The sequence below is a fragment of the Varanus komodoensis genome, unplaced genomic scaffold (assembly GCF_004798865.1).
Source record: "Varanus komodoensis strain SLA01 unplaced genomic scaffold, ASM479886v1 scaffold5, whole genome shotgun sequence".
NCBI classification, from domain to species: domain Eukaryota; kingdom Metazoa; phylum Chordata; class Lepidosauria; order Squamata; family Varanidae; genus Varanus; species Varanus komodoensis.
The window spans coordinates 3,421,752-3,436,352 of NW_025336087.1; the positions used below are offsets into that span (position 1 = coordinate 3,421,752).

At 42.4% G+C, this 14,601-nt stretch overlaps 1 protein-coding gene across 3 annotated transcripts in view; it reads left to right on the forward strand.

Moving 5' to 3' along the window:
• The window catches only part of ITGA2 (integrin subunit alpha 2), a 78,344-nt gene extending 63,749 nt beyond the window's left edge, over positions 1-14,595 (forward strand). For all 3 annotated transcript variants that reach the window (XM_044446272.1, XM_044446273.1, XM_044446274.1), the window contains exons 26-30: positions 1,975-2,079; positions 4,235-4,348; positions 7,223-7,312; positions 11,690-11,806; positions 12,413-14,595. In XM_044446272.1, coding sequence (XP_044302207.1) covers positions 1,975-2,079; positions 4,235-4,348; positions 7,223-7,312; positions 11,690-11,806; positions 12,413-12,502 — 516 coding nt within the window. In that variant the 3' untranslated portion in view covers positions 12,503-14,595. The remainder of the gene's footprint in view (positions 1-1,974; positions 2,080-4,234; positions 4,349-7,222; positions 7,313-11,689; positions 11,807-12,412) is intronic.
• The last annotated feature ends 6 nt before the right edge of the window (positions 14,596-14,601 follow it).

Consider the following 14,601-nt stretch of genomic DNA (forward strand, 5'->3'; position numbering starts at 1 on the left):
TATTATTATTATTATTATTATTATTATTATAACATTTCTATGCCGCCCCTTGCCGAAACCTCGGGGCGGCTTACAACATGATAAAATACATTGAAATACAATAGTACATAATAAATTACCATTACATATAAAAATACAAAAAATACATTGATTTACAAATACAAAATTAAAATTATCAGTATAAAATAAATAGAGAACTTATAGATGGATATTGTTTCCCTTGAAAATTATTTTGGAGGAAATGTGGTCTATTGGTATAGATGTAGCCACAATGCATTTTATATGCAGAAGGGAGTAGAGGTGATATGAAGAACTTCTTCAGATGATTGAAATCTGTACATGTCAGTATCAAGTTTTATACACACTGTAATTCCAGAGACATCCATTTTCTGGATCTGGCTTTTTAAAAAAATATAGAAACCTGTGTGTGTGTGGCTAAACTATCCCCTGAGAAAGGCCCAAATGCAACATTATGACAGGCTACTTCTTGGAATAAAACCACCTGTTTTGCCAACATCCTGAGAGCATCTCTTTATTCTGTTCTGTGTTCCGCATTTGGTTTTACCCTGGAGTTGAACGCAACAGGACAGACTGATTTAACCCAATGGGACTGAATTCAGAATAGACCCCTGCATGATAGCACAGCACTGCTGAAATCCCATGCACATTTACCTGGGAATAAGTTCTATTGATCCATTAGGACTTCTAGAGTAAATGTGGATAGAATTGCACTGTAGGACACAGTACAATTCTCCAGTGTGGGAGACCCCAGACTGTGATGGGGTCTGCAAAACAAGGCCTTTTGGCCTTTCTGAACATTTCCTGTCCCGCTGGATCAATGTGTCTGTATAATACAGAAAGCAGTGTGGAGGCATGAGTCTCTGCTGCTCTTGTGCTGAAATGAAATAAACCCAGGAATAAATCTCAATGTCTCCAAACCTCCGGTCCTTAATGTGGCTAATATTAAAGTAAATGTGCTGGGCTGCAAACATGGGATGCCTGAGTATAGGCTAAGTTTTACCCATGATTACCATACTGGTGTTTGCTGGACCACCAGTGATACGTTGACCAGCAATATGTAGATGTGCATTGGTTCTGCACATGTGTACCTTAGCTGAGGTTCAGGGTGCTTCCAGATGGAGGGTTCATAATACCTGGAATGCTTTGAATTCTATGAATGGAGCTGGGTATCCGTATGGCCAAAGCTTAATCTGGAGGCAGCTTCAGCGTGGATTTCTTGTGGTAGAGGCAAGTAAGGGAAAAAGAGCTACTTATTCGACTATCAATTGTCTACCAGTCTGGAAAAATTGGCTGTTAGCCTGCTCTGTGCATTTCCCTCTCTAATGCCTTTTAATCCCAATTTTTCAATATTCTCCCGATGTTTTTTCTAATACATTTCTGGAACAGGAGGTCACCCCCAGCTACTAGTCCTCATGGCTATTTGCTGTCCTCCAATATCAGAGGCAGTATGCCTATGTACACCAGTGGCTGGGGAACATGGGTGGAGGCTTCTGTTGCATGAATGTCCTGCTTGTGCATTTCCCGTGGGCAGTTGGTTGGCCATTGCGGGAACAGGAAGCTAGACTAGATGGCCCCTTGGTCTGATCTGGCATGGATCTTCTCATTTTCTTAAAACAGCCAGTATAGTACAGGGGTTAGAGCGCTGGACTGGGACTCGGGAATCCAGGTTCTTGTCCCCACTCAGCCATGAAGTTCACTGGGTGAGTTTGCACCAGTCACAGACTCTCAGCCTAATCTACCCCACGGGTGGTGGTTGTGAGGATAAAATGGAGAGGAGGAGGACCATGTAAGCCTCCTTGGGTTCCTTGTAAGAGGAAGAAAGGTGGGATATAAATGCAAAATAATAATAAAATAATATTTGTCATTCTATAGGATAAAAATGTTTGGCATTTAATAATGAATTGGGCAGCATCTCCATGTGTTTCTTTATTCATTTTTTGCATAATTTTCCAGGGCAGTGATATCAGCTGTGATGCACTGATCAATCCATATAAAATAGGACAACAAGGCTATGAAGTGTCCTTTAGGAAGGAAGACTTCAAAGCCCTGAAAGAACTGGTGAGTTGAGTTTTCTGGAGGCTTTGGCTCCAACACTGTTCATTGTATATGTTGCATGGTTTATCTGTCCAGCTGGATTTATCATCCACTTGAAGGGCTTCACACCGTTCACACACAAGTCTGGATGCATGTTTAGGCAGGGTTGACTGCATTTTCCCACTTTGCCTTCCCATGACAGCCCCTGGAAATGCTACACAGGAAGTTATGAGCCCTGGCTGAATGCAAGAAAGCTGTGAGGGAGGGCAGTCCCCGCAGATCAAGCAGAGGGATCTTAGACACAAACCTACATCTGACCCCACCACCTTATCTGGATCCAGTGTCACCTCCAGGCTTTGCAGGCCCTTGGGCAAGACACCCTCCAAGAACACCTTCCCGCATCACTCTTATCTTCTCACTGCCAGGGATGTGTGAGGAATTGATTTGTGGGTGGATCCATTGGATTCTTTGGGCTCAGATCCCCAGATTCCAGTCCACTTTGCAGCAGCCCTGAGTCCAAGTTCCTGGCGAGCTTGCCCACATTCACAGGACCTTTGCCAGGAATCAGGACCCAAGATGGAACTCCCTCTTGCACACCTGCTGGAAAAGAAGGGTGGTCGCTAGAAATGGTGCTTGCCCAGCCTGCTTGTAGCACCATGCAGCCACTCCTGACAGGGAAGGCTGTGGGTTTAGCATCCAGAGTCTGCAAGCATTCACAGGCTTCCTCTTGGCTCTGCTCACTTTTGCAAGACCTGGCCAAGCATGAGAAGAAGACTGTGGATGCTGGAGGAATACATTCCAAAAGGGTTCATCCTACCCCTACTCACTGGCATTGAAAAAGCTGCTGTTCTTCCTCATTGCTTGCTTGACAGAGCCAGTGACCAAGCTAGCAGTGACATCTACTGTGCCTTCTTGATACTGCCTCCATTGTCTGGGCCAGAGCAAGAGGCAGGTGCACAAGAAGGTTGCAGTGCTGAAGACAAGAAGCAAGTCCAGGGGAAGATTGTCAGCAGGCCCATTCCCAGCTGGGGTGTATGAGCCCATGGCTGATGCTCAGACACACCTGTCCCTAATACCAGGCCTGTTTGGAACAGTTCAAGGCAACAGAGTATTCGGGAAGACCATTTGACAAAGTTGGAAGGATGCTACTAGTCACCCATGATAGAGTGGCAGAGAAGAAATTGTCTCCTCTTTGGCTGTTATTCATTCATTAAATACTTTTCTACTCCATCCACCGCTAGTGTCCCAGGACGGCTTACAACAAAAACAAGTAGGATAAAACAAGTAGGATATTTCTGCACTAATATCTCTATGTGTAAGGAGTGTAACAACATAAGTCAGCGCAATGTTGTCTCTTCAGAGAGGAAAGCATGCCTGTCCGAAAAATGTGCACAGTGCCAGACCTGTTTGGGATCAGGACTCTTGAGTTGTAGTTCCTGTGTCTGTTTGATGAGCTGCTATCACTCTTTGAGCTCTGCTGCCTTTGCCCCTTGTGGTTTTAATCTGTTACCCTGACGCGGAAGCATTAGGGTAACCTATTTGGTAGTTTGTTCACTTGTGGTTGAGTTTCATTATTACACGTTTAGATAGCAATCTAAGATTTAAGTGCAGTGTGGCTTAGTGTGGCTTAGGCTGTAGGGTGTTTATCAGAGACTTGGAAGATCTGCGTGACTTGAAAGCCATTATTGACACTCAGCCCAACGTGAAGCTAAAATGTGGGGGAATAGTATGTAAGTGCCCTGGGGTTTCTTGCAAAAAAAAAAAAAAAAGTGGAATGTAAATACAGTAAATATAAAATAAAGTGAAATAAAGCCAATAGATGTTTGAAAGGATACAAAGTCAGGATTGCCTGGAGCTCCCAATCAGTCATGGCCATCTTGGTTTGTTGTTCTTCAGGTCTGTATGCAATTTTTAGGGTGTGATCCCATACATGTTTAGGCAGAAAAAGGTCCTGCAACTTCCAATGTGCTCTGGTAGGATTGTATGCTCAGGTTGGGACATGCTAGGAGTTGTAGACCTTTTTTTTTGTCTAAACATGCATAGAATTGCACCTGTAATCAGAAACCTTGAATGCCTAAAATAGAATACCTAAAAGTTGTGAATTGCAATGATACCATGTTTTAAAGTATCAATATCTAATAGTAATGCTAAATTATCACATTTTTCTCTTATCTGGAAGAACTGCAAGAATGTCAAATGTGATACGATTACATGCAAGTTAAAAAATATGGCATTGAAAGCCGAGTATTATGTTAACATTTCTACCAGAATATGGAATGGAACATTTGCGGCTGTAAGTAATATTTGTTTTAATGAGTTATCAGACTGATGGATATTGTGTATTTTATATTTAGCAAAATGCTTGTATTTTGCATAATACAGTAAAGGCAGGCTCCAGAAAAGGTGTCGGCTATTGGCACTCTCTGGCGGATTCAGGTGACATCTCCTCTAAGTCCCAGTTTGCATGGCCAGTGGGAATTGTGGAGTTGCAGGTAGCTTGCACTAGTTGCCCACTACTATGTAAACTATCATAGCTTTGGCTAAATTCAATGTAATAGAGCTTTGAGTACCCACTGAAGCACTAAATTATGGGCTGTGGGGGAAGGTATGAGAGTAAAACTACACATAACTGTGTTCAGCCATTCCTTCACTTTTTCTTTGCTTACCTGTAAGCACATGGGACCCCATCAGGACCACCATGCAGAGCATCAAGTTAGGTTTTCTGGAAATTAGTACAGTACAAATTAAAGTCATGTTCTGATGCCCTGGATTGGGGATCAGGCAACTTGCGCCCATCTAAAATTTTGGCCTTTAATTCCCATCTTTCTCCTTCACTGGCTACACTAACTATAGATGATGGAAGATACAGGGCAAACTTCTGGAGGGCCACAGAAAGGCCTCTGTCTTACAAAGATCCAATTTAGCATGGCTGTTACACCTGTATTTTGTAAACAAAATTTGAAAAAAGTCTTTGTTCATTGTTGTCCCAGTATATCACATGTATTTGATCTGAAATAACTGAAGGGAATAAATTTAAATACTCATAAAATAGAAAGACCATGGCATTTAATTTCCTTATCTTCTTTAAATTTAAGGGAAGACAAAGGGGTTGAAAACTGTTGACACACTAATTAAGTTTTGCATCTCAAAGAACTGTGCATGATACTCAAATGCTTCCGGTTCATTATGACTGTTGGAGCAACTTCAGTTTTCTTTTCACTACTTATTAGTTCCATTTCATGCTGAATCATATATGTACTGCAGCAGATTAAATATATTCTTCACAAACTTGTCAGGCATAATCACTAGAAAAACATTAATTAACATTTGAAACTGCACGTTTGCTTGATACTGTATTTGCAATTAGCATCCATTCATTGTTTCTGTTCACACTTACTAATGAAGTTATGGAATGGAACATTTTATGTGGGAAAAAAGTTAAAAGCTTTCTGTCCCATTTACCAACCCCCCCTGCACATGTGTGCGCGCACACTCTCTCTCTCACATAGACTTCTTTCCCAATATTCATGCACCCATAGCTCACAGGATGTTTTCAAAGCACCCATTGGCACCAATAGGGGTTTTTTTTCTTGTAGTGCTCCCCCTTGTATGGGGAGCACTATTAAAGAAGGGACTTAGGGAAGTTTAAACCTCAGCTCCTCATGGATAGTTCTCACAGTCCAAATCAGATGCTTTACTTACAAGTAAAGAAAAAAAGGAGCAGCTGTATTGTACAAATTCAACATAGCCTGTAGTTTGGGCTTGAGCTTTGAGGCCTGTTCAGCCATTCAGAGATCCAGTGTGGTGCAGTGGTTAAGAGCACGGGACTGGGACTCAGGCGATCTGGGTTCTCGTCCCCACTCAGCCATGGAGCCACCTGGGTGACTTTGGGCCAGTCACAGACTCTCTGCCCAACCTACTTCACAAGGTTGTTCTTATGGGGATAGGATGGAGAGCAGGAGGAGGAGGATGTATGCCACTCTGAGTTCTTTAAAATAGAAACAGGTGGGATAGAAATCTAAGGAAGGAAGGACGGACGGACGAACCTGAGTAGAACTAGTGTGATGAGAGAGACGGCTCCCACCCTCTCCTCCTCAGTCATCACACCTCTCACCCTCAGCTCATGGAGGGTGACTGTCTGAAGAGGCCCCATGTGAGCAAGCCCAAAGGCTGTGACACCCGTGGTCTCTGCCTCACCTGCAGAGCCTGTACTGATGCAGACGACACTTCTCATCAGACATGCATCCACCATGAGTTAAGGGCAGCAAATGCAGCGAAGGAGTTAGCGGGGCTGGATCGCTGCCCCTCTTCATGCTTTTACCTGACTAGGGCTGCACAGGTGACAGAATGAGATTTCATAGTACAGGGGTGGTTGAATGGGAGTTACCACTTCAGACTGCAGGTGATGGATGCAGCCCTTGAATGCCACTCCATTTAAAAATAAAGGACTAGCAAATAAAGGACTAGCTCATTGACTAGCTTTTAAGTAGCTATGCTAATTCTTAACTTTCATGATTTAAAAAAATGTAGGGAATGTTTAAAAATGCGTTTCCCCTATTTTGCTGTCTAAAATAGTGCATTTTATTTAGGGTGTCTTTTCAAGTTCCCTTAAAGGTGACAGGTCCTGTTTGCTTTCATATCTGGCCACTTCAACGCAATTTTACCACATGATTCTGCTGTGGGTATAGACCAGGCCGAAGTAAATGCTCACTTCCATGGAACTGGAGTGTAGCTTTGGGGAAAAATAAAAGGGAGCCGATTAGTTATTTATTCTGACCAGTGCAGTCTTACGCATTTCTACTCAGAATTGCTCAACTGAATTCATAGTATTTATTTACAAGTAATTGTGAATTGCAAACTTAAATCCTTGAAGGACTCGACATAGATCTTAAAATAAGCTTCTGAACAGCACAATCCTACCTGTGTATCCAATGGAACTTAACTCCATAATAAGAGTTCTTAGGATTGCAGCCTAAGATAGAATAATTATCACAATGGTCTATTATAAAAACGTTTGAAAGACTTTCAGCTGAGCAGGCCATGTTACCCTCTTTCCTCTAAATATTTTGGGGTTTCTTTTAGATAGACTGTAAGCCCTGCATACTTTTATACCTTTGAAGAAAATCACACCATTTTTAACTGTAGCATATTTATTTTTCTATTTCAGTCTGATTTCCAGAGCATACAGTTATCTGCCAGTGCTGAAACTGCAATACATGAGTCAGCCCTATTTGTGCCTGGAGATAATACTTTATCAGTGAGTGAGACTATTTTACACTTTTTGTCTTACTGTGCTAAAAGCTATTATGTTGCTCTTACTCTCATTTAAAAATGTATTGCCTACCACAAAACTCTACCTTATAAAAATGTTGCCTAGCTCTTAATGACATGCATGAAAACTTGTGAATTATAGAAGTACTGGAAACTTAAAAGTTTTATCTGCCAAGTACAGGTGACAAAATTGAGTAGAAGACACCTTCTAACTTCCTCTAAAATGCTTGTGGTTTAAACACTTTTCTGCAGAACTGTTTCCTGTATCTCTTCAATTTTTGCACCTTTAAATAACTCAGTATAAAGCTCTTTTCTGTGTGGAGCCCCTCCTTCATCAGTGTCTCCCAGTTCCCTCAGAACTGCAGAAGCTCCATCCTATGGGATGTTTTGGGGTACAGTATTTTCTGGGTGACAAGTTGAGCCTGTAACCTGCTGCGAGCTGTACAATGGAAATGAAGAGGTGATGGGTTGTCTGTTACAGAGAAGAGGCTGTAGCTCATATCCAGCTGAGTCCCTGCACTCATGGAAGGCTAGAAGGCCTTTTGCTTCAGTAGAAGCTTCCATGAATAGAAAGGAGACTGGAACGATTTTCACAAATTCCCCATTTTTCCTGTAACTCCCTGTTCCCCCTCACATGCTCTGGCAAAGATCCCCCAACGCTCTGGAGCAGACCGGGAGAGGAGGCATGTAGAGAAGGCAGAATCACCAAGAAGTGACTCACTTCTACCCACAGCAGCCTCTGCTGGATCAAGGTTTGCCATGCACACAGGAGCACAACTGGACACAATGAATTGTGTGTTTACTTAAATCTTCACCTCCTCAAGGCTTCTCTACAGGAGGGATTTAACCTACCATTTTACTGAGGCTTTTTCTTCCAACTTTCTTGCTGGAGACAAAACGCATCTTTAACATGGGTTTATATTTCTCTGCGTTTCTATATATTCTTTTAACCAGCCAAGAGGTGGTGCTCTGGTCTAACCCAGTAGAATGGATCTGCAGCAATGAATGAGGCTTTGTTGCTGACGGTTGCAATTTAACACAGATTTTGGAGGATAGCAACATTGTGCAAAGGCCCTTGGAAACCTCTGTGAGTGAGGGACTGTGAGAAGCCCGAAGTGTGTTTGCAACCTGTCTGGGCAATAGGATATGAGCTAGTGCCCTCCAGTGGAGATAGGGCACTAGCATCAGAAGATACAAGATCTGTCAATGATCTAACAGATTGTTATGATACACTTCCCTCTCCCTCTCTATTATTATCACCATCTTCTTTACTGGGTGCAGCACAGAGGTAGACTGCTTTGCAGCTCACATCAGGCTGGCTCCAAAGTGAGCTGTTTATTCCCCAAACAGGGAAACTGCTGGCAGTCCTGCAAAGAAACCCCAGTGGAAAGGAACTGAAACATTCCTCCATTCCTAGGCGTAGCGGGCTGTTTATAAGATCTGACCCCAAATCTGCTGCTTGGGACAAAAGCCCATCCCTTGTATGGGACGCTCTCACCCCAAGGATCTGCCACAAAGAGAGGATTTTACCCCTGAACTCATCATAATAGCCCCTGTGCAAACCGGCGGACTTTCCCATGTTGCTTTGCAAGGGGTGCGGGGTGTGGGAATGTCAAGAGCTGCTCCAGTAACATGCTTTATAGAATGCAAAAGACCTCATCCTGCATGGGGTGCCATTGCTCCAAGGGGGCACTCAGAAGGTTGGCTTTTGCCAAGCAGCCCTGGTTTTTCTGGGAGTGGCCTTTCAACAGAGTCCCCCCACAGAAGCACAGCAAAAGATGTATTTTGTGAGAAGTGTCTTTGAAGGGCCATCCCTGGAGAAATGGGATGGTGTAGCCAGGTATTGCTTACTTTGTAACAGGAGCATCTGTCTAAATGAGGCACTACAAATTAATAGCAGGACTATAATATTATTCATAAGAGCTTTGCTGGATATGATCAATAGTCCATCTAGACAAGTGTTCTGTTTCCAGTGATGACCGGATACTTTCCAGGAAAATGTCAGAAAGCTTGTAGATGTTCATCCCATTGTGTATTTACACCATCTGATAGAAAGATTATTTTCCCCCATGAAGCACAATAATCTAGTTAGCACCAATGATGAAAATGAAGCCCATTCTGACCCTGCTAGTGGGGAAAGCTGTATTAAAAATGCATTAGGGCATAGATTGCCATATGGAATTAGGCTGAGTAGCCATTTTTGTCACCACAGTTACAGGAATTGTTGCACTTTTAGGAACATAGGAAGCCACCTTACACAGAGGTAGACCACTGATCCAAGTAAAGGAAAATGTGCAATGCTTTTTTCTCCCAATCAAAAGCTCCTGCACTGTTTCCACCTGAGAAAAATCATTACTACAGTCCTTTTCTTACAAAGTACATGGAAGAAAGCCACACTGAATTGTAAAGATACATCTACACCCAAACCAGCACAATAAAAATGCTTTTCAGTGATGAAGACTTAAATAACCAAGTGGTTTTCGACTGGAATTGCCACAGTCATGAAATTACATTGCTTCAGACAAGTTAATTGTAACTCTTTGTACATAAAAGAAAATGTTCTTCCGGATTTTCAGAGTGCATTTGGAACTTCTATAGATTTTTGAAAGCTAAATATCTTTGTAAGCCAACAAGAACATCTGTAGCTATAATCAGATTTACTTTTTGAAACATCTTTGATTATTGTTTTGGTATTGTGGAGAGGGAAAGCAGGAAAATTTTATGCTTGATATTCAATGCTCACTTCAACATGTTTGGCCCATAAAAACCATAGTTGTGTCTTCCATTTTTCCTTTGTTTTCATAACTAAGGACAGGCAAATATTGACCCCTGGATTTGAGTCCAAGGCCTTTGGCCAGATTCCATCTCAGATTTTGAGAACTGTTTGTGGTTACTGGAATGGAATGTAAAATATTAGATTCTGTCAGTCTTGCAAAGGTGTATTTCAAAAGTTTTCAAGAAATTTAAAAAATCTTGAAAAAATGCATACTTTTAAATAATGTGAACAGGCAGCATAATTCTTTGGCCTGTAGTGTCTGTACAGTTTGTTGGAGCTGGGACTCAGGAGCAAGGACTCCACACTTGGAGTGCTTTGCTCCAGCAGATGTGAGGGGAAAACATGTAGGAATGCTTCTCCAAGATTGCAAGAGTGACCTCAGAGAAGGCCTTTAGGGTCTGAAGTGGGGAGGAAACCAGCACTACCAAGACAACATGTATCCTGATGGCACCTCAGCTACCTTCTCTCCTACTCCAAAGTGTGGCACTTTGTGTGAAATCAGCAGTCTAGCTGCTTTGCATGGTCTGAGCTCCTCCCACCTTACATAGGATGCCCAATAGCCTGTAAGCCTCTGAGGGCACTTTTTTTTCTGTAGACAATCATACTAGCTAGGGAATGTTGGGAGCTGGATGACTTTTTTCTGCTTATACATGCATAGGATTCCACCCACATACTCTTAAATTTGTCTTTCTTGCAACTTTTCAACTGTGCAATTATATATCTTGTTTTTTACTTAAAAATATCATTTTAGAAGGATGGTTCATTCTCTCAACAAAACACAAATGGAGAACTTCTTTCCCCATCTCCATTATTATTGTGTATGCCTGTGCAAAGTGTGTTACAACATCCTCAAGTCCAGAATTCTAATGCAGCAGGACCAAACAGATGTCTGAAGGTTGGGACAATAATAGAAGAACCTCATTCCTAGAATGAAGGCCAAGTGCCTGATCCTGCCTAATCTGGATGAGAGACTTGGGTCCTCCACCGAGCAGTCGGTTGGACCAGGTGGTCTCCTAGGCCCCTTCTACCTCTGGATTCTATATGTTTGCAGTGCCTCTCAGCCACCAAAAGCCTGTCTCCAAGGTTGTTTATGCAGTTGTCTATACTTTATCCAGTGGCCATAGGATTTCTTTGTTATTATACCAACTCAAAATTGCACAATAAGGAACAAGAAATGTGAACATTTTCAAGATCTCCTGATCTCTTTATCAGTCTAGATGTTACAAAAACCAGGTGGGGTGAGAAATAGGAGGGAGGATGAAAAGGATGACTAGATGTTTAGGTCATTATGTCAGCATTATTTTATTCTTTGTCAGAATCTTCTAATGAAATCAGGAAGGAGGATTGCAGGCATTCAAAGTGGGGCCTGCAAAGAGGTGTGATAGCTTCAGGTTTTATCTGGATCTGGCCCTATGACCCCTGGGAGCAAGAAAGAAGACAATGATTGGCTCCTTTCATATTTGAAAATGAAAAATCCAGCTGTTAATCAGAACTGTCTCCAGCTAATGTCCAAATAATGCATTGATAACATTTATATGATAAGTACTGCTTCACCTTTTGCTAACAACTACAAGGGCTTCTTTTCAGATTCCAACCACAATCACAAAGCCCACTGAGAAATCAGAAGTGCCAGTTGGAATTGTGATAGGAAGTGTTCTGGCAGGTCTCCTTTTGCTGGTAGCTCTAGTGGCTGCTTTATGGAAAGTAAGTAAATTCCCCAGGCTTTAAAAATAAAAGTAATATACTTTAAGAACTCTAAAAATGTTAGATGAACTCCCCCACACACCAAGTGTATGCTTTGATGCCCCTTCAGTAGCTATAAGAAATCTGAGAACTTGATTCAGACTTGGGGTTTGGGAAATGAAATTCATCAGAAGTTTAATCTTACAGTAAGATACATTGATTAATAATGGAGCCATGTTCTTAACATGACATGTGCTGGTGATTTTCACTGAAATAACTCATTTCTTATGTTCATCCTCAGTGGCAATCCAGTTGTTTCCCTTGCAAATTGCTGGAACTTAAGAAATTATTTTCAATCCACTGGGAAGCGGGAGTAGAAGGAGGCTGGCGCATGATAGGAACTGGTGTAAGCTGTCAGCCCTGACCTCTTCCATCCACCCCCACCCAGAGACAGCCAGCACAATTCTTTTTGTAATGGCCTGGAGCCCCCCCCCCCCCCCCGCCCCGAGACAAAGTGGGGAAGCCATAGAATTGCACCCTGAATATGTGACCTGGTCTTGGGTGGCTTGTTCTGTATAATCACCAACATGTATGACTCCATTAAAAGGCTTCTCACTTGTCTTACAGCTTGGTTTCTTCAAGCGAAAATATGAAAAAATGGCAAAGGACATGGAAGACATGGACGAAATTACAGAACTCACAAAAGACAGAGAATGACTACTGCAGTGATAACAACTTTTTGCACCTCGCCCCTGAGCCACAAGCAGTGCTTGCAATCACACTGCTTCAATTTTTCTGAGTGCCTTACAGATTTTTTTTTCAATGAAAATGCCTAATTGTATATTTTTACAGATGTAAATTTTATATGTACTGTTTGATTTTAGCAGTAACTGCTGGTCGGTTTGGGGTTTTGTTTACAGGAGTTTATACTGTTTTTCATGTGTGTTTTTATATTTTGTTAATACACTTTGAAGTGGCAATACCAGAGGCAGTAATATTGAACTGGGCCAGAAATATTGCCTCCTTTATACAATCGACACTTTCAGTTTGTGGTCCAGAGTTCCATGAGAAGCACATGCGGCTTGCATGCATCCAGCTACACCCACAGCAGTGCATGCTTCGCCCCCACCTCCCTGAACTGAAACCTGCCTCTGAAATTCCTGGTTTAAACTATAGCCTGTGATCTACGCTAGACAAGGTGCCTCCTGGCAAGGGCTCCAAGCAGAAATAGCCCAAGGCAGGGTGAAGCTATTTTTCCTGGGGGCACCTGTGTGGTGGATCAGCCAGGCAAGAATCTGCAGAGGTTTGTGTGACACTGAGCCAGCCAAGAAATCAAAAAGTTATCTACGGAATGATGCAGGGAGTCGTCTAGTATTCTGACTAGAGATGGACCTATCGCAGCACTCACTGTGCCAACAGGTTTATACAGTGCAGCTGCCAGAAGCAAATTCACTGGTGACTTGAGCGAGCGATGGTGACCCACAGGCTAAGCAGATGGCTTTACAACGTGCTGTGTGGGGCCATGCCTGTAGGGTGACTGGAATCTTCATCTGCTGCTCACAGGCTGCTCATCAATACACAGGATCAGGGCCGTTTACCTGTCCTGAAAGCCCTGTACTGGTTGCCACTTGCTTTCTGGGCTCAGATCAGAGCATCAGTTTTCACCTTTAAGTCCTTCGATGGCTTGAGACCCGGCTATCTAAAGGACTGCCTGTCTCATTAGGTACCGGTACAGTTATTCAGCGTTACAGGGGAGGCTCTCTTAAGGGTGCCATTGCCTGCAAAGGCCATTTGCTTTCTCCTGTGTCCCTTCTAAACCAGGGAGCAACCTCTGCAAGGACTGATTTGGTCCCCAGTCTCTGGCCATTTGGAAAGGGTGTGAAATGACATCTTAATTCAGCCTTTTAAATTATTTAATGTTTTGCTGTATTCAACATTCTTTTCTTCCTCCCTGCCCACTTTGGAGGCCATTGGGAAGAAAAACAGGAGCAGGTGGGAAGAAAATATCCGTCTTCATGATCTACATGCAACCCCTTGAAGATGGTAGCTTATTAGACCCTTAGAATGAGGTGCATGTAAACGACTGTGTCTTTCCTCTTTTCACTGGGTTCAGATTTGTCAGATCACCTGTAAGGATACAAATCATCTTTCTGATACCTTTCTTTCCTCCCTGCCCCACCCCCAGCCATCTGAAAAAGCATTAGACCCTTGGTTTCTGCTTTGTGGGAGAAAGGCAGGCTACAAGTAAAATAAATAAATGGACAAGGGGGATTCCCTAAAAACTGGGCAGAGAGAACTTCAGAGAACCTTCAGGTATGGTAAGTAAAATGCTGCGCTGGGAATCTAGGAGATCTGAGTTCTAGTCCTCATGAAGTCACTGCATGACTTCCAGCTCGATCTACTTCACTGGGAAAATTGTGAAGATAACAATTAAGTGTAAGCTGCCTTGGGTTTTGCACAAGAGGAAAAGATGAGACATACATGCAAAATAATCATCTTGGGAGCAGAGGTCTTCCTCCTGCAGAAGGCAGATCCTTGATCCAACCCAATTAAAGTGGTTAATTTCCTGTCATTAAGAACACTGTTACTGCACTTTTCAGCTGGCAAAATTCACAATCCTGCTATGGATTTGATGTATGTAGCTTTGTAAGATACAGACTGTTTTTCATATTTAAAAATGCATTTTAATATTATGGGATTCCATAAAGCACTATTTTAAGTGATGTGAAGCAACTCTAAGAACCACCACAGAATTGGTACTGATATTAATGTATATTGCAACGGTGACACTACTCAATTGTTAATTAGGATAAAGT